Source organism: Copidosoma floridanum, unplaced genomic scaffold (assembly GCF_036245765.1).
Source record: "Copidosoma floridanum isolate Cflo_tuat_1 unplaced genomic scaffold, Cflo_Japanese_pri ptg000030l, whole genome shotgun sequence".
In the NCBI taxonomy this organism is placed as follows: domain Eukaryota; kingdom Metazoa; phylum Arthropoda; class Insecta; order Hymenoptera; family Encyrtidae; genus Copidosoma; species Copidosoma floridanum.
In genome coordinates this window covers 1,048,261-1,074,169 of record NW_028321907.1, presented here as the reverse complement: position 1 = coordinate 1,074,169, position 25,909 = coordinate 1,048,261, and the positions used below count along the sequence as shown (strand labels likewise).

General features: G+C 37.2%; 2 protein-coding genes across 4 annotated transcripts; one reads left to right on the top strand and one right to left on the bottom strand.

Moving 5' to 3' along the window:
• Positions 1-459: 459 nt before the first annotated feature.
• Positions 460-24,282, bottom strand: DNAlig3 (DNA ligase 3). The gene is made up of 20 exons (XM_089596394.1): positions 24,149-24,282; positions 17,344-17,662; positions 16,768-17,043; positions 6,044-6,282; positions 5,903-5,982; positions 5,717-5,794; positions 5,453-5,633; positions 5,061-5,216; positions 4,177-4,308; positions 4,033-4,112; positions 3,860-3,947; positions 3,712-3,789; positions 3,511-3,634; positions 3,354-3,424; positions 3,139-3,285; positions 2,220-3,050; positions 2,025-2,138; positions 1,865-1,956; positions 975-1,065; positions 460-818 (listed from the first exon to the last, which is right to left on the bottom strand). Exons 2-20 carry the CDS (start codon positions 17,657-17,659, stop codon positions 666-668), a joined length of 3,327 nt encoding a protein of 1,108 aa, XP_089452520.1. The 5' UTR covers positions 17,660-17,662; positions 24,149-24,282; the 3' UTR covers positions 460-665.
• Positions 13,952-22,345, top strand: LOC106639832 (uncharacterized). Of its 3 annotated transcripts, XR_016293333.1 has the most exons (5): positions 13,952-14,379; positions 20,669-20,841; positions 20,986-21,205; positions 21,464-21,688; positions 22,254-22,345. XR_016293333.1 is itself a non-coding variant. In XM_089596395.1 (4 exons), the coding sequence occupies exons 2-4, from the start codon at positions 20,689-20,691 to the stop codon at positions 21,529-21,531; spliced, it is 441 nt and encodes a 146-aa protein (XP_089452521.1). In that variant the 5' UTR covers positions 13,952-14,379; positions 20,669-20,688; the 3' UTR covers positions 21,532-21,690. The 3 variants fall into 3 exon arrangements, 1 of the variants encoding a protein (XP_089452521.1); XM_089596395.1 differs by lacking the exon at positions 22,254-22,345 and having other exon boundaries at positions 21,464-21,690; XR_016293334.1 differs by lacking the exon at positions 13,952-14,379 and having other exon boundaries at positions 20,587-20,841.
• Positions 24,283-25,909: the final 1,627 nt, after the last annotated feature.

Genomic DNA, 25,909 nt, shown 5'->3' with positions numbered 1-25,909 from the left:
AAATACATTTCTCAGGAATCAGGATCGCTATATAGAAGAAAGACCAATAAAATGGTTTGGTGGGTATTTTTTTCTTTACAATGCAAACGTTGGTTGACCTGTTCTCAATTTTTACGTTAGATTTTTAGATTTATTTGTTGGACGAATCTTTCTAATTTTAGAAATATTAAAACGAGTATAAAAATGCTCCCACCATCAGTCTTTACTGAATCGTAAATTGGAATCTGACGTCTGCCGTGTCTATTAGTTACTGTCAAGTAAATTTTCTCCTTTATCATTTTTTAAATCAAGTTTTCTGTCCTTTCCGTTCAAACGTAATAATTTTTAAGGCAAGGCAGGATTTTTCATACTCATTGCAATGCTTCCTCGTGACGTATATTGCAAAAGGACCTTACTTTTAATACCATTTCCAGGCGTTCATGATTTACAAAACAAAATAAAGATTTTAATTCATATATATTATAACTTTTATTTTTCATTCGTACAACAAATGGTAATTTGAACACAGTTTTACAAAAAAATTATTCATTTTCGTGTTTTATTGTACAATTGATACAAAAATAAAGAATCCATGATTTTTCTTACAATATTCTCGATACGATTATTGAGCGAAAGTTTTAATCGAATGACGGTCTTAGAGTTCACTAAAACAACAAGTCCACAAATTAATCCTCCATATGTGGACACCGACAGGAACAATAAACCCCGAACAAAGTAACCGCGTGATTCTCGGCGTTTGCAATTTTACTCTTAGCAGCTGTAGCGTCTATCCAGGACTCTGTCACGTGTCTAGCTGACTTTGGCACATTCGTGGGCTCCTGAATAAATACAAAATAGCAAATCACAACATTTTAATTTCTCAAAAAAAAAAAAAAAAAAAAAAAAAAACTCCAGAATCGAAAATTATTAAAAATTTTTTGTAATGTTGCAGATCAGCCTGACGAATACTAAATTAAAATAGCACTAAAACTTACGGATAAAATCGTGGAAGGGACCTGAGAACGTCCGTGAATTACGTATGTCGCTCGAGATTGTTCTACCTCGGGAAGGACCGTTGCACCGAGTCTATGTGTGTTTCAATTAAGGAAAAAGAAGTTTCGTTTATCTACGCAAAGAGGTGCCCGCAATATCAACTTTCCTTCGTTTGTTTTACCTCCGAACTACGTTGAATAGTTATTGTTATAAGTTAAACAAATATAAATGCAAATTGTACATTTTGATCACTGAACTTGGTGAACTTCCGTGTGAGTTTGCAAGTATTCAATTAAACTCAATACGGGTGTCCGTAAACACGCGTAATTGAATTATTTTTCTCATACGCCGAAAGTAAAGTTTAGCCGAGCGAAACCTAAAATAAATTATGGACCAGTACGTTTCCGTAAAAGTTGTAATCTGTTAAGTGCAGCTGTATTTCTGGTACCTGTTTTTTTTACCCCTTCGGACGAATACGACTAATGCAGGTGGGAGAATTAGAGGAAAGGGTTCTCGGCCACCGAATTTGAAAATAAACAGTTCCATCAATTATTTACATTTTTACTAAGGCTAATACACATATTCGCGTGTTGTTTGCAATAATAAAAAGAGTTTTATTTTGACATTTATAAATACTGTTGGAAAGTAAGATATTTACAACACAATGTAACATGTGATGCCTCAAATGAAGAGTGCACGTTCGAATTTTGTCAAATATAAATATTGTTATAAAATTTAAGTATCCGTACAAGATTTCCATTGATTCTTAAAATACTAATAAATTACTAAAATAAATAACACCCTAATATTTACCTTACCTTCTGAAAATTATAAATGTATAAACCTGAGCAAACGCCAAGCAAGACGGTTTAATAAATTATTCAAAGGATACGTCTTCAGAGTTCGCTGAATAGCTTGTCTTCTCTCTCGATCAAGGTCATTAGCTAAATAAATACGGGTATTGTACAGTAAACAGCGCGACCTCTGTGAAGATAGTGCATATTAGATCATCATCTACCAACATTGCAAATTATGTGTAAAATTCAACGTACCATTTTATCTTCATCGCGCTCTGATATAGGTTTTGCTTCTTTCGGCAGATGCTTCGGTGGCTTTCTACCTTCGACCCAATTCAAGGGACTACCTGCCGCGCTGTACTCGATGTACTACGGTAAGTAACAAACTTAGCTGTTAGAACCACAGCTGTACATTAGTGTATAAATAGCATTAAGAAAGCAAAAACTCACATCCATGCCGATGAAGGAATAAAATTCTGCTTTGCCCTCCTCGTCAGATCTGTCGTTCACGTCAGCTCCGTCCAGCTCGTCCTTGTTTGTGTGCTCGGGGGATCGTTTAAAATACTCCGATATCACCTTACTGGATGATTTTACTGGTGATTTTTTGGTAAACAGCCTTTTGGTCTCATTCGTCTTTGACTCGATATCTTTGCTAGTTGTCGCACTGAAATTAACATCGGAGCCGCTGCAAGACCCTTCGTCATCCGACATCCGAGTGTCCCGTCTGGACGTCGAGGCTTCTCCAGCTCTGGACCAGCCTTGTTTCGACTTACTGTTATTTTTTACCGGACGCTTACTGGAATCCGAGTCAGTTTTTAAGCCAAGGAGGAGCGAGTAATCTGGTTTGGACGTCGAAGCTTCATCTCCGAACCGTCTTCGTTTCTCCGATGACTTTTTCCTCGGGGACTCATCGTCGCTGTTCAACGGACGCTTACTGAAAGTGGTGGCGGCTCGCGAGTAGTCTGCTCTGGACGTCGAAGCTTCTCCATTCTCGGATCGTCCTTGTTTCTTCGGTGATTTTCTCTTTGGGGACTCGTTTTCACTGTCCAACGGACGCTTACCAGAAGCGGTGTCGGCTTGCGTGCCAAGGAGGAGCGAGTAATCCACCGAATCTGCGCTGTTTTTGAAGAGGGTGCGAAGCTCTGGCAGGTTAGTGGCCGTCTTCCAGTCTTTGTCATCACGTATGCGCGTGACGCGTGGGAAGCGTATGCTGATGCCGTCGGCCGTGTGCTGGCCTTGGTTCGTGAATTCAGCTCCTGTTATTTCCCACACCGGTTGTTTCTACGGCATTTTTGTTTTTTTATACACTCATCACATGTACTACTACGTGAATTCAATAGTCGAGCTTAAACGCGACACGAAAGCTTACCTTGGGATCTTTTGCCACGAAATCGGGTACCATAGCTTTATTCGCTTTCAGCCATTTGGGCAACAGATTCGGATCTTTTCCTATTTTCACCATGTCCAGGGTAGTTTGAAGTTCGGCAAGTGTTGCGTCGTCGTGACCTCCGTGCACCTAAACAGAAATACGTATCTTGGAGCTGAAGCTTTATTTTACGTTATTTTAAGATCCACGTGTCATACCTTTGTAACTGTCAGCCAAACATCTTGATCAGGATCATGGCAACCCATCAAAAATACCGACATGATGCCACCTGAGGAATTAATTAAACAAAAACAGGTATTCGGATGGTTTATGAGTAGGGTTGAAATTTTAAATAATACAAATTGCGAGGGATACCTTTTTTCCCGGTGCCGTACCAAGCGCCGAGCACTACGAGATCTGCGCTATCGGCCATGTTCCCTTGAAACAAATAATCCTTCTTTACCTTCAACCAGTGCCTTTTCCCCGGCTCGTACTTGCTCTGTCAGTTAAATGGAAATTTCAAATGTTGGTGAAAATCAATGCTATTGAAAAAACGAAACTAAAATCAAAACTTACGTCAACGTCCTTCAACACCAGGCCCTCCAAGCGAAGTTTGAACACTTTGGCTATCATTTCCGTCAGTTTTCGTGAATCCTGAAAACGTAGTCATAATTATTTTTAGCATTAGATTAAGTTTATTGTTATTATCATTACAAGCACGTACCTTGATTTCCTGAGTTTCCGACAGCATTATTCTGTTTTCTATGGGCGTCATTTTTTGCTCCAACAGTTTTCTTCTTTCTTTCATTGTTCTAAGGTAATTTCATGACATTTTAAGCGTTTGGTATGGAAAAAATAGTCACACGAAATGCAGTGAGACAAATTACGTATATTTACCGATTCAACAGTGATTCTCCATTGTAGTAGATAATGTCAAAAACAAAGAGACACACATTTGCATCCTTAAACTCGCTCCGCTGAAAAACGTTAATTTACCATTAATAAAAGCAATTATCCAAAATTACATTGACGGAACAATACCTTGTGAACACCCAGTGATCCGAAAGGAAGAGGTTTGCCGTCTCGCGCATCTACCATGAGAATTTCCGAATCGAGTATTAGATCATCGCCGTGTGGGAAGGCTTTTGGTATGTACTCTTTTAAAAAGTTCACCTAAAATTTATGATTCAAGGGTCCATAAAACTCAACCATTTGAAAAAATAAAAGCATTGTGATCATGAACTTGATCATCAAAGCCGTAACTGACAATGATTTTTTGTTATATGCTCCACACAATTGAGCAACTCGATGAGATCCAGTACAAAGTAGAAATAGTTCGGATGAGGCCAAACAACGAGCAATTCATTGATTCTGCCGCGAAATTTTGTATTACCCAACCGCTATGTAATATTGTCGATTATGGCATTTTTTTTTTCATTGTGATATACTACGATACATTCGTTTCATTTTTTTTTTTTTTTTCTCTTTTTTGCACCGACGCGACGCGCACATTTATTCACGGGAGACAGGACAAAGACACTCGACGAGAGAAAGAACACAATGGAATAGAAAAAAAGAAAAAGTAAAGTAATGGATGCCATTTAGAGAGCATCAATTAGCTCATCAATCAACAACATAACGTTGGCGCTCGCTTGATTTTCCCGGGATTCCCTTGATTTTCCAAAAATAAACTCAAGCGCCTTTAATCGTATTAGGGCTGAACGCGTTTCTCCGTACCACTGGAAAATCTACTTGAGCGAAAATTCCCTTTTTAGCATACACAGCTCGTACAAACTGCCAGTGATTGCCTACGTTCTCGTATTATATAAAATTCCTGCGCGTGTCAGATTGCCAACTACAAGAGCTAACTCTCCTGAATTTTTCGATGTCGCAACAGCATAAAAATTTCACAAGCCGTCACTTACTTTGTGAGATAAAACTGGTTTCAGCGAGCGGCTGAAGTAGAGGAAACTGCTGCCCCTTTTGTGGACCTGCACCCGCTCGCCGTCGTACTTGACTTCGGACAGCATGCCATTTGGACATTTCTGCATTGCCATCTCGACGGACTTGCAAGGCTCGGCCTGAAAAATGAAAAAACAAAAAAATAAAATAAATTCGACACGTGCATCGATAATCTTCGAGGAGAATACAAAAAAGATGTGTTTGTCCGATTCGCTAGAGGTTATTTATTATTAAAAAGCGTCTCATGGCGGGACGAAGCAGGAAAAGTGCCGCCCGGCGCATTGCAACTTGCCAAAGGAGATTAGATAATTTCGGTAACGAGGTTTAATAAAAAAAAAAAAAAAACAAGACTTACGAGCATCGGTAGGACCGGGGTCATCAGCGCCAGAGTCGCGGCTTTGCCGATTTTCGGCAATTTTGCCGGTCCGCACGCCGAAGGCGACGAGGAGGAAACTCCCCGGAAACGATGCACGATGCCGGGGAGATCCCTCGACGCCTGAAACGCCGCGTAGGCGTCGTCGTGGACGGCACCCAGACTGAAAACGAGAAAAAAAAAAAAAAAAAAAAAAACACTGGTCTCAGTCTTTTCGTAGACTACGATTTGAATGGCTTTGCTTACATGTGCTTCGGCCCGGCGTTGATCCTCAAGTCGTGCTTTATCAAGCGAATGATCATTTTCAGGTCATCGGCTGTACACCTGCAACGTCACGTTTCAACATTCCTCAATGGTATCGATGATTTATTTTTCGATTGAAAGACTATACGTATACATGTTTTGGTAATCAAACGTAGCAAGCTACTCTACCTGTTCAATATGGACTTGAAGTGGTAGGTTTGCTCGTCTTCCTTGGTCAGCGTGGATAATTTTTCTAAAAACTTGTCAACCTGCGAAACAAAAGCAACCCTCAGTCTCGGACTGAAATCGGCCAATAAACGATTCGTATACCTCCTGTAAGGTGAGGTCACTCGTCGCGCGGGGTTCGACAGCCGAGCTACTCTCGAAAAACCTTTTGATGGTCATGGCTACGTCCCCCTGCTCCAGATCCTCCAGCATCGCGTCCTCGTCTTGCTGTAGTATCCGCCCGAACAGTTTTATCAAAGCTTTGCTCTGTAGGTTGTAAATTCGTTTGACCGCGCCGGGCAAGAGGAGCCTACACCACAGTGTCAGGTCGCCCTCGAAGCCACCTAGGATATTAAAAATTCGCGTCAAACTTTATTGGAAAAATCCCCAAACTGCTCTTGATATCAATTTTTTAAATCAGCTTTACCGAGGCGCATAAATTTCATACCCCCGAAACGACTTGTGCGTGAATCACGGAATTCGCCATGAGTTATTGCCGATAGCGACACTTGCACAATAATAAGATAAATTTTAAGTAGGCTCACGTACGTAAGCTTCTTACTTTGTCGCTGAAAAAACAAAAAACAAAAAAAAAAAAAAAAAAAAGAGAGATATCATCGCTGCATGTACTTCTAGAGCAAAACAATTTGTCGCTCCAACGTAAAACTGTTGGTTGATCGGCACGTAGACAACGCCGTGTTCGGGAATCGCGAGACTTTTTTGCGACGCGTGATGTAAATTTTACACACGTCCCGTCGCGCTCGCTTTCGATAAAGAAGCGCCGAAAAGAAAAAAAAAGAAAAAAAAAATGCGCAATTCGGCACCGCGATAACGAGCTGAAATTCATAGCGAAAAAACACTGGCGCGAGATTTCTCAATGAAATTGAGCAACGCAATCGCCCCGTCGAAGCTCAACTTCGGATAACAACGCGCGAATGAACGCTGCTCGTAATTAAATAAAATAAGTACCATCGAAAAGTCCCGTGGAACAAGAATCGCGGATGGAGAGGAGGACGAGTGAGAAAGATATAGGGGGAGAGAGTCGCAGAGGTCGCCCATGAGCGCGGACGGAAAATTACGGAAAGCGATATCGGAAACTGATGACACTCTCTCGGCGGCTTCTTCGCGGAAGGGTCAACGCTATTGCCCGAGTCTTGCTAGACTCTCGGCCGCCGGCGTCTTCGTTGTCTCGTTTGCTCCGCACATGCATGTTTCGTGCACTCGCTCGCTTTCAAATCTTTGGCTATACACATTTACATTGTCGTACATTTATACAATACGCGCGACGCTTCGCCCACGACGCGTCGTATAATATGCTTTTGCTGACTCTTTACTAAGTATATATAGCTTGGCGAGAGCAACGCTTTGCAACACTCTATAGTGCGATAGTGAATATGCGAAAAAATTCATTATGAAAGACAGAAATTGAATAACAAGTTTGCAGCTTCGCTTTTATTTGCGGGACAAAGAATTTTGTAAAGTGTGCCTTGAAACTAGACATTTTCTTTTTCTAAACTGTCGCTTGCATTTTTTTTTTTTTTTTTTTTTCATGAGTTTATGTGAGTATATTATTCTCCCACCAACTTTTTCGGTACCTTATTTTAAGAACATACGTTATGCTTTTGCAAATAAACAATAATTAATGATAAAGCATCTCAATACAATTATTCTAAAAGGCGCACAAGCAACTTCCCTGTTATATATTTTATGGTGTGCTCTTCAGATTGTTGTGGTTGTCTGCATGGGAATCTTTACAGGAACTAGAGTCGTTTGGACATTCATTTTAAATATCTTCGCGATGGCATATATATATGCTCGTGTATACACTAGTAATAACAAATTTTTTTTATTAATGTACTTAAAAATGATCACTGCACGTATACGTGTCGAAAGTCTTTGTATAACCATATGTACATAGAACTTATAGTAAGTATATGATCAAACTTTTTTAGAAATTAAAATTTTTAAAGGCTAAACTAAGTAATTCAAATTGTGTAACATAAAGAATTCTATGAGAGAAGTATACACATAAAATTTCAATCGATAAGCATTTTGTGGGTTTGTAGTTCAATCGCTTTTTACATCTTATACATTTTTCAATCACATAAATTTTAGCCTTAAAAAGGAGGACTGCGATACGTAATTGTATTGATGAAAATTTACTGCATCACCTACTCCTTCCACCATGTCATTCGGTGCGGATGTATATTTTCAAATCAACAAGTGATTGCAGCTATAATACCTTGGGATGTCAGTGTTTACGTCTCGCGCGTACTTTTCCACGCAAAATCAGTAACAACCAAGGTGGGAATTGGCTCGCAGTAAAAATCATAAAAAAAATCAACACAAGAGATTTGTCGTACTCTTTTTCTCTGAATGGAAAATTCCAGAATCACCAGAGTCCGGTGCAAGCCCATTGAAACAAGAAGAAAAAAAAAACAACTCCGGAATAATATGTCTATTAAGAGACAAATGTTACTTGATATATGGTAATTACTATTGAAAAAAAAAAAAAAAAAAAAAAAAACAACTCTCCCCTCGTAATAAGGAATTCGTATGCGCGACAAGCGATCGGTAAAAAATGAACTTGGTGTTGTGAAAAAAGAGCGTATGCAACCGCACTACGACACGGAAACCATCGGTGAGAGATACACCGACACGAGCGCGTGCTATTATAGTTACAAAAGGAAACGATGATGCATAAAATATGCGCGAGACAGCGTGAAATCGTGATTGAACCAAAAACAACCTGACGATCAAAAGTTGCCAATGGCTTTGAAAAGTAGAGAATTTTTTTCATGTTTACGTTAGCAAACATGCATGTGCGTGAACGCCAAGGTTATACTTTTAGACGCTAAAAAGATAAGAAAAATGAGACACGCTTGCTTTCGCCGACTTTGCAACTTTCAAGTCCCACAGCCACCGATTACCTTCTCGGAAATAGTATACTTATGCCGCACGCCACGTAATGAAACAAGTGATTGCGTGCTCGCGGGTCAGCAGCTGATTTTCGTTTTCCGAACGAGGAAAAATCTGCAAGCAACTCGATCGTGTACACAAACGATGACATACATTCTGACGATCAAACGTACGACGCACTATTACGTACGACATTTTTTTCCCTTTGGAGATTCTAGAAACGAGAAATCAAAAAACGTTTACTATTCGGAAGTGAGTCATCCTTCTCATGTTTTCGCGTTCGGGGAAACGAGAAAACAGCTTCTTCTTCTTCTTGCGCATGGAATATCGGAAATAGTTTGCAGTATCCGATCGGCTAATACCTACGATTCGGATTATCGCGCGGTTTATCGGTGTTTTGAGAAAACACGTTTATTCATCAATAACTTGTAACTCGCGTGCGCTACCCAAGACAGAGTAAGTAGATTTCAACAAACGATTTTTTGGTCCCAAGTATTGTGCCTTACTAAAAAAAAAAATTAGAAGGTCACATACAATCGACAGTTGGTTCGTAAAAATGATGCACACACGGTTGCGTCTCTTCGCTTGAACCGATAGTTCATCCGATCGATTGCCTTGAAAAAAAAAAATCGATCCACCCAGATAAAGATCAGTGCTACCAAGCATTTTAATAATGCGTTTAAAACACGATTTTTCATCTTTTTCGGTATACTTTACTATTTGATTCATGAAGTCAATAGTTTCGATCGCGGAACCCTAGCAGATCTTACAGATCGGAGTTACACAAATCGTCCGAATGAAAAATTATACAAGAGTACACAGTGCAGTGTGCGTGTGACGCATTTAGAACTAGATGGAAATTCACAGTGCAATGGCATAGATTTTATTATGTTGGCGCTAGCTGAGGCCGAGGCCGGCGTGAAGGATAATAAAACGTTATTATGTAAAAACAAGGCTTGGAAATTCACCTGAAACACTTTATTCTCGGAGCCGTGTTAAAGACCGAAGAACTTTTTTTTTTTTTTTTTTTTTTTTCACGCTTCGCATACATCCGCGATCGAGGTATGAATAACCATCGAGTTTTCAATATACGAAAACTCTTTTTCTCGCAGCTGTACGTCAATGACTCGGCGATAGCGATAAGAGGAAGAAAGAGAAGTTGCTCATTGTAAATAACGGAGTTGGGCCACTGCGGATGAGCGCACTTGTTTTTTCTCCGCAAATCATGTAAGGCGTCCACTCTCTTTTCCGCCATTCGTCATCTCGTGCCTTGTAGCTGTGCATGAGTAGTAAAGCGGCAATTAATGCAATCTGTGGCGCGATAACGGCGCAGACTGCGCGGCATCAAAATCAAACAACAATGTAAGCACTTTCTCGTCGTTGCAGCAACATTGCAAATTTTTTTTCTCTCTTTGCAGCTCCATACTATTTCCACGTGCATCTACTTAGTATAACACCGAGCTGCATTTCACTTTTTTTTGTTGGGCCGATGTCTAATAGAGTTGGGTGAATATACACTAGGGGCAATTATTTCCTCCACCTCTTGAGAGCTCTGTTTTCTTCTGCAAGTACTTTTTACCAGTTTTCACGATAACTCGACTCGTTTTGCCTTTTTTTTTGGCGTGACGCGCTTCAATACACTCATACTAACTATTTAGTACATGTTGTTTCAAGTATGCCTTTTAATTGTCATATTACATCCCCATAGTAGCATATAGGGTTTGATTAAATTTTAAACTTTTTTGTGGGTATATAGGATACGATAGTTTTGGCGAAAAAAAAAATACTGAAAAACAAGGTGTATTTTGTAGAGAATTTCAGCTGTGCTGGAAATTGTAAGACGATAGCTGTCAAACGTTGTGGGGTGCAGATTGTGGGCTCTTGATGTTTGTCACCTGTTTTGTAAAGTTTAGCTAGCCTAACCGTGCCATTTCATAGGAAGCTACTATTATAATTATATTATTGTTTCACTATAGGGGAGGTGCCCGACTATCTGCAGCACACTTAGAGTAAGGCACTTGAGTTGACGTTGTCCTTGAATGCTTGTTGCAAATCAACGTTATCGATGTACAAATATTTTTCGACTTCCCCTCCTAAAAGAGCCAATCGGAATTCCCAAATAGACCCAAATAGGTATTGAATCATCTAGTGCATCGATCGAAACCTCTTTGACACAGGCTAAACCTTGGAATGATAATTCTTATCCGCGATCGATTGATAAAAAATGTCGTGTACTAATATTACATTGTAACAAAAGATAAGTTAATTTTTTCTCGCAGCAATGATGCAAGAGGTGCATGCGTGTGTTCCATTGATGCCCGAGTCCATCGTAAGACTTTTGGTTACTTCGGCGGTAAGTGGGCAGGCGTGCTTTGTTTTGATTAGTTGAAGAAAAAATAAGCCCAAACAAACGACGGGCGATACGGATGGTTTTGGGCAAGCGCGGAATGGAAGCCATCAGGAGTCGAACATCGCCATCGGATGATTTAAGAGCGGACACTCGTTACGCAAGGTGAGATATAAATTATTATCATCTCGTTTTATCTCGTGCTTTGATTTCAATGTGCATCTGACGTAAAATTGTACACGCTCTTCTCGTACACTTAGAAATTTGTCAATGGTTTTCGTAACGCGATATCGCAAATTAGTTGCGTAAATTTATATTTTGTAAACATACGCCAGGCTCCGTGTGTATGTTTACTGAGTGACGAAAAAATCCGTGCACCGATCCAGATATGATTTTTATTTTAGGACTTTAATCTTGTTCAGCTTGGCTCCATGCCACGTAGATCCACCACAAGCTCGTCCCTTTACGCTCAGCTGGCACTCTCGTAATACTTATCTCTCGTAGTAGTAACAGGGTTAATTATAAAACTCGATAGGACGCGAGCGTGAGTTTATTCCCCGGTTCTTTGCATGTGAGTTCCGGTATGATGTAACTTTTCGTATACATACCGGTCGATCTTATGCTACGCGTGACGTTTCAATAAAGAGGAATTCCGTCGGACGAGCAAAACGTATGTACATAATGACCCCGTGCGAGTGTACATCCAGAATGTCACCAATTGAAATAAAAGACATTGATAGATTTTTTATACTCCATCAGCAGCGCTTGTAATTCCATGTATTTAACTTTTGAACTGTCAATTTTGATGAAAAAATTTCAACCAAAATTTGTTTACTTTCGTTTCGTATATCAAATTCATTGATGATAACATGTATACGCTGAAATAAAATTTTTATAAATAAAAAAAAAAAAAGGTTGCTAAAACACTTTCAAATAAATAATCTATTGAAATAAGATTTAATATTTTTTTCCCAAAGGGGCTATCCACGTGATTCAAATGATTCAGAATCACTATTGAATCATTTTAGGAATATTTACTATGTACTATTCTAGTACATATATTTATGTTAACTAATGCTTATTTTGTATCTTGTAATTATAGAGTATCCATATATATGTACTCCACAGGTAATACAAATGAGTAACGCTGTAGGTCTGCTAAAACTAGTAGAAAGATTATAGCAAAAGCGTGTTATATACATCGTCTAAATCGAGTTCACAGCCGTGGGTCGTTATTTGAGTAATCGGCTTACACTAATAATATGGAACATGCAAAATACAATGGGTAGCTAATTGAAGTGTCCGTAACAATTAAGATTGTAATAGGTACTTTGGCCATTATCGCGATAAGAGACAACAGCCCTGCAATAATAGAAATGGGTGAACGTACCGAGAATCGGCAGGTCAAGTACCCATCCACAAATACTTGAACTAATCATTAGAAACCGAGGATGTATTTTGGAAGGAAAAAAAAAAAAGAAAAAAAAAAAACTTGGCTGCTCTAATCAGCGAGTCGTAACTATATTTTAAGCTTTCGGAAGCCTCTGCTCCACCGAAGAGTCGCGCGCCTAATCGCGACCTCTCGAGATCACGCCATAAATCAGCGCTCGGAACTAGATCGCGGCACGCTTTCTCTCCTCTGCGTATCAATATACATGTACACGCGTCGGGGATCACCGCATCGAGCGGGAACGGCTTGTAACTTGATGTTTCGCGATCGACATCACTGCCGCAACCAGCGCGCACCCCCCCCTCCCCGATTACAATTACCGAGCAAGCGGAGGGGGTGCACAGCCGTGACATCATCACTCGAAACCGAGAAAAGCCTCTGCTTTTGTGTCATTTGCAGCTGGTAATAAAAAAAAAAAAAAAGAAAAGAGACTAAATCAGCTAGATGTACGCCTTCTTATTGTGCATACGGAGCAACCGATGGACAACCCGACGACAGCTGAGGCGCGTGAAGCTAGAAAAGACCATTCATCATTCAGCTAAATAATTGGATTCCGGAGTAAGTGACGCACGAGAATGTTGTGGGACCAAAGGCACTCCGTTGCATGGGGTAAAAGGTATACCACCATGTGAGCATCAGAGACAGATTTTCGAAGCAAATCCTTCGCGACTGGATTCTCGGGTGGCGCGAACGCGAGAGGAAAAAACATGATAGCCGGAGCACGTGTATAAGCGTGTACGCAGAGGGTGGGCCAAGAAATTGCAATCCGCGGGTATAGTCTCGGTGAGCGTGTATCCGTGCGTATGGGTCAACACAGCCGTACGTGGGAGGTTGGGAAGAAAAGGGCTGTTACGGCACGCAGGATGGGGCGTTCATCACCTGCAGAGGGAGAAACGATTCGGGAGTTGATGGATGTAAACGCATTACCGAGAGGAGAGAAAAGCGGGTACTCGGGCACGGACCTACTTACCTCGCGTCTCCGATGCGAAAAAAAAAAAAAAAAAAAAAAAATGAAAAACAGCGCATGTGTTGTAGGATAAATAATATAAGTAAGCGATGGCTGGTGGGTGACGACGACGAGGGACGCGGGGAGGGAAGAGAGCGTACGAGAGAAAAAGATAATTAGAGGAGGAAGGAGGGAACTGGAGAGGAGAGGAAGACGGCGATCTCTGGTGCCAAGCAGGCTGCGAGAAGGGGCTCGTCATCGGCATCTATGATTGGGAGCTGCTCGGTGGGGGCAAAGAGCTTATAAGTCACGGCGGTCTTCTTCTTGGACCAATAGTCGACAAACAGTGAATCCACGGTTGTTATTGTTGTTACTTGTATTTGGACTTTCCCGCTTGTTTACTTGCGGATACTTATTTTACAAGCCGAACAGTTTGGTTTTCGATTTTCTTTGTCTCCGTCGCGAGGCCGACCAATGCCTTTTCTCAAGTCAAGGCGCCGTTTGAAAATCAAAGCACAATGACTTAGGGGCTTCGAAATCTTTGGATTTTGAGATAATAATACATACATAAATAAATAAATAACTTGGGAGGGCCGTAGAATAGCAAGTTTTTGTTGTTTTTGGAGGAGGTGAAAAAACGTGTGATTACAATTATACAAACTCTACCGTACACTCTGAATTTGTTGTACAATCGCAATAGAGACGATACCAAAGTGAATCGATCCCAAGTTCTTTTACATCGTCAGGATAAAGGACCTTTCACGCCGTTTGAAATACAGGTAAGGATGCATTTTTTTTTTTCATTTCTCCTATTGCTGTACATTATGAATCAAACGCCAAATGATATATTTTTTTTTCTAAACGTCAAGTCAAAATTCGGATATCAATTTTAATACTTAATATTTTCTGTGAATTTGGGGGATTGTACATAGGAGCTGTCTCGTCGTGAAAAGGGACATTGATCTTGGGGCACGTTTTTTTGATTAACTGCAGCTTTGTGTACAAACAAACGTAGCAACGATTGGTGTAAGCAAAAAAAACCTTGAAAAGACAAATTTGAGAAAAAAAAAAAAAGTCATAAAAATTTCGATTATTCGCCAAGTTATTCAACGGAGATTTATATAAAGGGCGAGGGGAGGCGATACGAAACGATGCACGCAGGCTTGTTAATCGGTCGAATTTTAATTGTATCGGCACTTGTGTCGGTTTATCTGCGAGCACGCGCGCTCCCAAGATGTAAATACACAGGCATCGACGCGAGCGATAGCGCATACCGTGGAATGTATGAATGTGTGCACAGAAAGTGAAGACAAAAAGTTTGGGTTTTAAGAACAAATGAAAAATTCACTAGCTCATCGACTATCTTTTGCGAAGGGTAGCTCATCCGAAACAGCGCCATCTGCATGGAACAAAAAATCGGCACCAATAGTACCTAGTATCGCAGAATACGTGTATATTTCTCATGGAAAAAATTACTCTCCCCCCATTAAAAGAATAATATACTGTACCGAAAAAATTCATCATAGACGATAAAGATATTACATAAGATATCACAATAAGTCGCTGACTAAAAGGTAAACTAAAACCGTTGATATAATTTTCACCACCGTCGTTTTATTACAAAAACAGCATGCTTATCGGCAATTCATCCCCCCTCCCCCATTGAGTTGTTCCCATGCAGGGGACGCTATTTCAAACTGCAGAGTGTTTGTCGTATCTCGCCGATATTTTATGGACCACAGGCAGACTATTCAGTAGGTATAATAAATGTTATGTTAGCTGGAAACCGGTAAATCTTGGGTGGCGGCAAGCGGCATCGATCGTTGGATCAGAGAAAAAAAGGAGGGTTCTGTGGTATGAAAAAAAAAAAAAAAAACACTGTGGACCGTGGAGAGAAGTTGGGAGCACGCGGAGCAGCAGACAATGGTGATAAAAATATCGTTTTCTCTCTATCACTTTGTTTTTTCTCTCGGCTCGTCAATTCATCGACTGCTCGGCTGAAACAATTACACGCCAAAGAAAAAAAAAAAAAAAAAAAAAAAAAGACAGAAATCAAAACAGTGCACGCGTGTGTGCGAGCGCACACGATCGGCTCCGCGTGTAAATCTTTCCATTCGCGCATTGAGATTTCGCGTCGCGGAGAGCGTGGAAAAGTTGGACATTCTTCGTACGTACAATTGCAACGCAGTACTGAAAGAGAGGGAGGTTTCAGGGACTCTGAAAATTCACACGGGAACGAGGTCGCATTGATAAAAGCTCGACGCTCGGTAGCCGCGGAGGCGGTCCTTTTTCTCGGTCGCCCCCAGGCACGCGCTTAGCTGCCGGTCGGTTTTCTTTCTCCCAACCATTGGGGCATTAGTGATCGCTCTTCATGGCCTATACTCCGAGAGCCAAACGCGATAGGCGATCTATTCAGCCAATTGGATATCGTGAGATTACTGCGATCGGCAGCTCGTGTATGCACCGACAAATGAAGTATAGCTCGAGGATCAAGCAACTTCGGCTGGTCCTAACATTTTTTTAGATGCAAGTTTGCTCACTTTAATTGAAGATACTTTTATAATTTATCGATAAAGACAGTCCCAGGAACAATTATAGATAGTTCATGTAGTGCTCAGTTTTTTTAATAATAATTGCGGCGATTTCTCTGTTTCTCTCTGTATCTTAAAATCTTAAGATCAAATTTTCGTGCAGCGAAATTATATTACTTTGTGTACTATGCCATCACATCGATTAAGTTTTTCAAATGAATCTAGTTAGCAGCTTTTCAACCAACCATGCGTATATTAACAAATTTTTACTAGAACTCCGATTTTTATATTGAAAAAAAAAAAAAAAAATACGATACTTTTAACTTGATTATTAAAATTAATATTATAATTATCCAGTTTTAATTTTTGATAACATTTCTAAAATAATGATTTCAAAAAACTTTTGAACATTATTGAAAATTGTTATCAATAAAATGTTGCTAAATAAAATTAGAAGATTCAAATCACCGATCAATTTTTACTTCTGTTTAGGAACCATCGCTTTGACCTACACCTACACAAATTGGACAACAAAAATTTATAAATCGTCGAGTTATTGTATTTTAATGATTATACTCGGTTTTTTCCCACAGTGTCACGATTAACAAAACAGAAAAATATGATAAACGCACTTACCTCCACTGGATCCTTTGGTAAACATTTTCTTAACGATCGCAGTTTTTTCCAAGTATGCGCTGCAGCTGGAGACTTGGTCACAAATCGATTGGAACTCCAAAAACGTGTTATCTCTTGTAAATTTTGTCTTTTTAGTGGTGTCAACATTGGCGGACTGCTTTTGTTCGTCAGTACTTGTCGTCGCCTTTACACTTGAGTCATTTTTTGATGTTTTGTTGCTTTGATTAGTTTTCGGAGATTTTGCTTTAGCTTTCGCTTTGGCCGCCTTAAATGGTTCTGTAAATTGTGGAAATTATTCAAAAAAGTTGATTACACGTAAAATAAAAAATACTAGTATACTCTCTAAATCTGAACCAAAAGAACTTAATACATTAATCATCAATTTATCGCTGATTAGTCTTGAATATTGTTTACTGACCAGCCCATAACTTATTAACAATTTTCATTTAAAATAAGAGTTTTCGATTGTTAGAACGTACGAGATCCACAATAAATAGGGAATTAATCAGTGACATAATTTCAATTGATTCCGATTTAAAGAACGAAAAAGAAAAAAAAAAAAAAAAAACATATTACCAGCATTTTCGAAATCTGCAAGCTTTTCCAGTATGAGATTTTTATCTGCGTCGCACAGGGCGTCCCAGCCACCTATATCCTCCTGGGGATTCTCGATTCTCTTTGTGGTCGCGCGCTGCTTCGTGAATACCTCGAATACACAAGACACGTGGTGCCAGGCTTTCATCTTGCCCTCACCGAAGGGATTGGCCATTAATTTGGCAATTCGCACCTGATCTTTGTCGATCGGGCACTTGCATTTCTTACACTTTGCTCTGCCCGATTTGGCGCGCTCGACCTCGAAAGGTTTCTCCTCCGCCACCTCTTCGTCCGACATTTTCTGCGAATTGAAAAAAAAATTAATCGCCACGTAAATATTTTCACCAAAAGTAAATAAAAACGAAAAAATTTGGAAAACAATAATGTTATGATTCAGAAGCCAAAAATAAAAAAAGGAGACGTGAATAATTTTTAAACAAATGATGTCATTCGTCACATGTCAAGACACGCGGTGCAATTTTACAAATTTTCACTAATGTAATAATGGTTCGGTACGAAATGAGCCCGCGAACGCAAAAGCGAGAGCATGAATAGCGTCGACCCCGTGTACTTACTAATCATTTCTCATTCGTATTTTGAACGCTACCTGCGTTACGAGAGCAATTTCAACAATCGCAAGTTCGAGTGCGCTGGATCGATCGACTTTCAGACGTACGTCATAAACGTGCCAATGTGGATTGATTTTCTTAAATGATTTCTTTGAATTTTTCGAAAGCGATAGAGTCACTGCCCTTAAAAAGCAGAGATACGCCAATAAAGGTATAATATTTTAGGAAGTCATTCGATTTTTACGAGAAACATTTGGTTGGATGGGCTACGAGTAATAAAGAGCATAAACAACAAAAACGAGCAGCTGGTGGTAGCAGTCGGCCATTTTGTCGCAAGCGGCAAAAGCAGGAAAAATCGGTTATTCGGTAAGAATGAACATTTATTACGACAACTTGGCTACGTACATGAGTGGGCAGATTAAAGTGGTGGCACACACACACACGCGGCTCTTGCGGTCGATAAGAAGTTGCAGATCGGCTTATCACCACCAGCTTGAGAACGTTCCGATGGGCCGAGCTGCGGATCGCGCGAGCCGACCTCCGCTTCGATTCGATTGGCGCATTCGTCGGGCAAAAAAGTGACGATGAATAAAAAAAAAAAAAAAAAAAAAAAAACAGCAACCATATTTTCATTGCTAATTTCAATGCTAATCTCGTCAAAGGAGTGTGGTAATCGCTGAGATGATTGAGACGTAGAAAGATACGCTCGTCGCTGATTCGCTGGAAGTGCGCCTGAGGCTCGATTTATGAAAATTCATCACCACCGGGATTCTCGGTATGCATCTCTACTTTTTTTTTCATACGTGCAATTTTTCAACCATCCTTTATTTCTCTTCAATTTATGCACAACTATGATTCCTCGTAAAAAAACATCAAATAAATAAGTATTGATGAAAAAATGAGTGAAGACTTTTATGGTTCACGTAAATAACGATTGTGCGATTCCATAAAATTTCATAATCCACTTTCATGTAAAATATGCGGAAATATTTGGAAATACTTTACTACGTATACGTTTTGATGTTTAGAAAAATAAAAAAATAAAATAGGACATTTAGAAACGGAAAGATCTTGAGATGCTGTTGTCTGCCCGTATCTTGACCATAACTACTGATTACGACTCAGACCCGTGGGCAAGAAGAAATAAGGAGGAATTTATTTTAATTATTCTTAATAACGCAATCATAAATTACATTTGGCAAATATTGCAGAAAAAGAGTAATTGTAGAAGGCAAAATAGGCAATAGTAAAAATTTTGACAAAGCAACAAATATTATGACTAGAATCAATGTAAAGGTTGGGAGGACGAGAAAGAGGGGGAAGTGCTAGAACTGCCAGCGAGGAGTGAGAAGGCGCCCTGTACCAGAGCGTGAGTGGGATTTCACCCTTATTCCACGATTCCACAGGTGGCAGGAAGGTATCAGTGTAGCTCGAAGGTGGTGGAAGTGGGCTATAATAGACAGGCTATCAGCCACCGCCGCTCATTCGTCGGGCGTTCGGCATTCCGCTAAAAACAAATTCCAGAACCGACCGCGGGAGGGAAGAAACATATGTTGATGTAGTTAGTGTGATAAAATGACGGAAACATATCAGACGAAAAATTGTGAAAGTGTGAAGTAAATGTGATAATGTGACGTACAGTATCTAGAACCTTTCGCGCCCACAACAATAATGTCTTTAGTTTCCCGTTACGTAACGATTTCTTCCATGATGGTGTTTTAATGTTATACCGTATTTAGTGGTGCTATGTATTACATTAACGTTAAATGTTTAAAAAACTCTTTCTGTAGATCGAGACAATCCAGTGCTCGTAAAACCAAATTATAATAGTTAACATTTTTTTCTCAAAAAATTGTAAACATATCAGTTTCAGATGCGAAAATCGTTTAATACAATACATGAACATTATTAGATCGTCTTACAATTAATCGAATGTTAGAAATTTTTTGTTTATTCATAAACCATTTTATAACTTTTTTTTTTATTAATACTATATTTTATATTTTATAATCTTGTTTGAAAATTGATAAAGTAAAACTTTATGTCGCAAGAAATATAAATCTGATGAAATTGGGCGAGCTCGAGCAATCACGTAAATTAATCAGAGTAAAAGAAAAGACCCTCCCACTGCTACGGTACTTAAAATTTAGATTAAACATTTAATCGTTCAAGTTCAAGCGAATAATTTATGTTTTAGTGCGCAACATTTGGTGCAAAAAGTGCGAGTGAAAAAATCTCGCGTAAAGTAATAAATGTTTTTTCATACATCTGGAAAAAAAAAATTTTGTAAAAGAAACGATATCGACAAAAGCATTTAAAATAAATGAAGTGCGATTGAGGCTAATATAGGATTCTCACTTTTCTTTTTATCATGAATAAGGGATGACAGAAAAAAATTTATTTTGTTTAGAACATCTAGTTACAATCTTTCAGCGTACATTAATATTATGTTGTTTTTTTTTAGTTACTGTATGACTAGTTGTTTAGTTTATATAACCAGTTTTTTTTCACGTTGGATATTATAACTACACTATGACATAATAACGCGTAGGAAAAAATATTTCTGTGATAAACATTGAAACTGAATGATATTATGTAATATTTTGAGTTGACGTATGTTTGAAATTTAATGCTGCGTCCTTTTTCACAAATGAAAAATACCATTTATACACTTTTAGAATCATTAAATTAACGATGGATAAAACTGTCACACAATGCTCAAAATTTTTTTTTTGCAGAGCATTTCATTTCCGGGGTAATGATGAGAAACGCTAGCGCAACCAAAAGGAGTTTGTGTTTCCTGGCTCTATCAGTAGCCTGCATGTTGAGCAATCGCAGGACAGCCGCTGCTCCTCAACCAATGTCCTCAGGAATGATGTATCGTGAAAATGGATACGATGGATCTATTAAGGTGAGCGTATTTCAATAATGAATGATGTTTACTGTGCGAACTATGCCAACTATTTTACATGAGTATTTCTTCGTTGGCGGGGGTATGGCTTGACGTTCAAGTGTAGTGAAATAACTAAAGATAATTTATATTATGTCCAAACAGAATTCAGTCGATAGATATGAGGCAATGGAAAGAAAAAAAGAAAGAATCTTCAAAGAAATAAGAAAAATGAGTGAAGAGCAGGAAATTGCTTCTTTTGTGAACGCACAGTTAAAAAACAAACAAGATCAAGCTCAAATGTTTTCGGAAGAAGATCCTGAGACACCTCCAGTAGTGCCCGTTGTCTATCGCGATGAGGAACCCCCAGCGGAAAAACGCAACTGTAAGTATTAAATGTTGATTTATACACGAAATATTTCTAAATAATAAGTAAAGTAAATATTAAAAGTGTGCAATTCTTTAGTTACATTTTTTAATAGATTCTGTACTCACTGTGAAATATTAAAAAAAGAAAAGAAAAAAAATACCTGGAACTTAAAACACCCTTATAGTGAGCGAACTAAATACAACCATAAAATTTATTACGTTACTCATTTTGATATGCCCGAAATAAGGTTTTAAAGAATGTTTTTTTTTTCAGTTGTGGCTCTTTGTCACTTCAAAATTTGCAACATGGGCCGGAAGCGACAACAAAGGTCTGCATCGTAAAGAGAAACGTAATATACTCAGGAGGTCGTTATACATGTTGATTGCACTTCTCTTACATTTTTCAAAATCAACATGCACTGTAAATAAACCAAGGATTCATCCATCCAAGATTCATCTTCTAACTTAAATCGGGAAGCAAAAGATTCCAGAAAATAAGGTTCAACTTAAATATAACTAAAAGTATTCTTTTTTCGTCGTATTTCCGTTATTGAATTTGATTTTTTGTTTTTGAAGGTTGACTAAACTTTTTTCACATACGGTGTAAGAATTTCATGGAAAGTATAAATATGTGATTCCTAAAATTAAGACGTATTTTTTTATTGAAAAAACAATCTGATCGTATTGAAAAATCTGATCGTATTAGGTTTAAGGTGATAATAAACCCTGCAATTTTTATTTTCATAATTTTTTATCGAGAAAAAAAAAGAAAAAAATGGAATTTCGGTATCGAACTGAAACTGATAAACTTTATTGTACTTAATTTGATGATAAACAAATTTTTTATTCTATATTAACCTAATGCTTTTATTTTCCATGGAAGACTTCACAAATTATGAAAGTTTAACATTTATAATAGTAGCTGTTGCTTCATTAATATTTGTTAATCAATAATCATTTAAATAAATTAGTTTTCAATTTTAAATTTGATGAGCTCCTGTATTTCGGGTACAGTAGTAAATTGCAATCGAGAATGATATTAACAGTATTGTTTAATTTTTCAGGTAAAAAAACCTTTGCAACGCTTCGTAAACATTTTATCTTTGAGATGAAACTTCTGATCCATTGTTGACGACTTTAATAGTACTCTGCTGAAAACTTTAAAAAATTTGACTAAACAACTAAAGTGATTCACAAAAAAGTTTATCAAGAATGAAATTGTGATTGATTATTAATAATTTCATTCTATGAGGAATTTCATGATCATACATGGAATATATATATATATATATATACGCATAATGGAAAGTAACAAGTGTATACAGGTCCAGAAAAATAATAAAACTAATGATAAAAGTAATAAAACTGTCAGTATTGTCTGCGTAAAATTACAACTAAGATTGAAAAAATAAAAATAGAATAAAAAAATGTGCATCAAAGTTTTTTTTATTTATTTTTTTTTAACAAAGAAACATAATAAATTATTAACATGTTGCAAGGCTGATGAAACAACCTTATTATATTTATATTGTTAAATGAGTGGAAAAACTAAATTAAAAGAAAAAGTGAAAAAATAATGTGCAGCAGTAAAAAATTGTTTCAATGTTCAAAATATCATGTAAGCATGAGCCACTTGCACTCTTATTGTTTATTGTTAACTCGTAAAAATTGAAAAATTTTTTGTGAGTAAGAAATCCCTTGTCTGGCAACTTTTCAAGTCATTGTATTTATTGTATCAATTGCATTACTTTATTTTTTAAGGTTTCACTACGATTATCAAGCATTGATAATAAGTATTTATAATAACCAAAAAAAAAAGTAGTATTTATTAGTTATAGCAAAAAAAAATTTTTTTACATCAAGTTTAAAAATATTTGTAAACTCTCTAAATACTGGTACTTAGGATTTTAGTGGGGGTTCTAAAATTTGAGGCATTCAGTTCATAATAATGTAAATAGAAGCTTAAATAATAGTTATTATTATTATTAAAATTGAATTTTAAATGTTTTCTTATCATTATTTTAATTTACCTGACTTATGTCCACTACACTGAAAATAGCTTGTCTAAATAAATCAGTTCTTTGTGAATGACCACTGAATATGTATAGCAACTACTGTAATTTACTGAAAACTTTAGTCATCCTGTATAATATATTTTTAATAAGTAATTCATTTCACTCAAAAGTTGTTCTTTATGTTCAGAAATGTTTGGCTAACGACAGAGGTATACTGCTTATATGACAGATGTAATGACATCAGGTCGCTAGAACTTTTTTAACAATTATTTCCTTACCACTAATGTAATAAACAAGTTACAGCAATGCTATTTTCAGTTGCTCACTTGTCGGAGCTATTAATATACACAATAATGTGTACTGAATCTTACATTATCTTAAATGCATTTGACAACTGGTGTGTATTTACAGTTTTTGAATTGTCACACAGTTCAAAATATACATCTGAATCTTAATAAATAATACACTGGGTAATCGCGATTATTTCATCCAAATTGTACATTTACACAATTGACAAAAAATTAGATTGAAGGATTGATTGGAAAAAGAGCAAAGAACTGCAGTGAAAAGTGTAGCGAACTCTCTACGGTCATATTCTGGCAATCTTTCAAATCAAGATAAATAAGTAAAAAATGACCTATTGAAATCTAAGCTTAGAATGAAAATGAGATTCAAAAAACTTCAAGTAGATGCAAAATCTCATCAGTCACTTTTATTGCAAACCATTCAAGTGAGTATGCAAAAATAACTTGTCCTTTGTTATTTGTAAGCAATTAGAGAAGATCCATACTTTTTAAAGGTTACTGCACTGATAAAAAATCATTACATGACATGCAAACAAGTATACATTATCAAAAACTAGTTCAAGAAACATTCAAAATTTGAATCGTTTATAACCTCGAAAAAATTTATTAGGGAATGATAATAGCTCGATAAGGTCTTACCTGACATAAACGGTCAATTTGTCAATCGTTTTCAAAACTAATTTTGCTGCCTTTTCATTTGTAACACTAAAGTTTAAATTTGTTACTGTTTACACGAATCTCCGCACTTTAAAACATGCCGACAGTTGTGTTTGTTGTTTTTTTATAGCGTACTATTTATAGATGTAACTTTCTTACCTACGGCGTGCTTATAACACCTAATGATGGTAAACAAGACTATTCGTCTGTTGATAAGTAAGTGTTCTAACTCGACTATAACGATGATTGCTACATTATCGATCAATGTTCTAATTAATTTTACACACTGCTTGGATTCGATATTTTCAAAAGTTTAATTTATTTATTGACCTTTTATTGATAAACTTAATAAATGATATATATGTATGTATATAAAATTTTATGTCAATAAGTATAATATTATATATATATTACTTAATAGTGCATCTTATGCATTAATAAGAATTTTCATTGAAATTGTGAATTGACAAATTATTTCAAAAAAAAAAATTTGCAGCCTCGATATGATTTATAAATAGTATAATTTTTTTAATAAATACACAGAAATAAAAAACTCCATATGTTATCATTAAAGATTTATTTATAATATTACACCAACAACTATTATCGAGTTTTATGATAATTTCTTATTTTAAAAATGCGAATAAACACTTATTCTTTAATATATATATAATTGTGTGTATATATATATATTAATTAATCCTAATATCGAGTAATTATAATATAATGTATAGCTCAAAAAGATACGACCAACACGTCGTTTACGATTACAAGGTCAGAATGTTAACATTCCAATGGCATTCCCGCGGGCGGCTCACTCTTCTCGCACCCACACCTATACACCCATCCATACTCTTTATAAATTTTTTTTTTCTTTTTATTTTTTTATTTTTTTTTTGTTTTTGTTTTTTTCTTCAATCTTTTAATTATCTTTCATTTTACTTGGAATGCTAGATCAACAGAAGGTTGAATGACTGTATGTATGTACGTTTGCTTGCTTGAGCAACGAGTCGCTTCGCTCTGCAGTTATAAAAGTGAATTATGAATTTTACTAATTCCGAAAACCTCAAACAGAACAAAACTCATAATCAGCGGCATGGCAAAATAACGGCAGAGCAAATCAACGCTATCTCGTTTGGATGACTTTGTTATGTGCGCAAAAAAATTCAACGCATAAGTATATCATCGGTGATTTCGATTATTAATTCTCATTGCGTGTAAAAAGCCTGACAAATGATCATGCGTGCACGCGTTTATCATCACTTTATCAGTATATTAACGAAAATTGCAGTTTATCGCTACATTGACGTAATAATTATAACGTAACTGAATAACATATACATTTATATATTTATATGCGTATGTATACATAAATATTCTGTAAAATATAATATGGCGACTGTTGGGTGCGCAACGAGTCTTACAGGTGCAAGCTTTCGACAGGATTCAATCGTACGTACTTACAGTACACGCTATTAGTACTATTGCATACTCTACAATCATCATCATTATCATCTTACAAAGCATTGCGTTTTCCTTCATGTAATAAAGTGTAGAATAGCTCAGAGCACATATAAATGTGTATGCAAGTACAACCGATCCTGGAATAGCCCGACACGTAAGAGGCTCGCATAATACAAATGTCCAGACATTATCGATAAAATACGAAGAGTAAGTACAACACTATCGTAGTTAAAAATTAATTAAAAAAAAAAAAAAAAAAATTCCATTCTAGCCAAGTCT

What these genes read in the sequence shown, in the direction of transcription:
- DNAlig3 (XM_089596394.1), bottom strand. Translation starts at nt 17,659, where the DNA reads ATGTCGGACGAAGAGGTGGCGGAGGAGAAACCTTTCGAGGTCGAGCGC. An exon ending in CCCCGGTCCTACCGATGCTC is followed by an intron (nt 5,217 to 5,452) that starts GTAAGTCTTGTT and finishes TTCATTTTTCAG; the next exon opens with GCCGAGCCTTGCAAGTCCGT. An exon ending in GTACGGCACCGGGAAAAAAG is followed by an intron (nt 3,425 to 3,510) that starts GTATCCCTCGCA and finishes TTAATTCCTCAG; the next exon opens with GTGGCATCATGTCGGTATTT.
- LOC106639832 (XM_089596395.1), top strand. Translation starts at nt 20,689, where the DNA reads ATGATGAGAAACGCTAGCGCAACCAAAAGGAGTTTGTGTTTCCTGGCT. An exon ending in GATACGATGGATCTATTAAG is followed by an intron (nt 20,842 to 20,985) that starts GTGAGCGTATTT and finishes ATGTCCAAACAG; the next exon opens with AATTCAGTCGATAGATATGA. An exon ending in CCCAGCGGAAAAACGCAACT is followed by an intron (nt 21,206 to 21,463) that starts GTAAGTATTAAA and finishes TTTTTTTTTCAG; the next exon opens with TTGTGGCTCTTTGTCACTTC.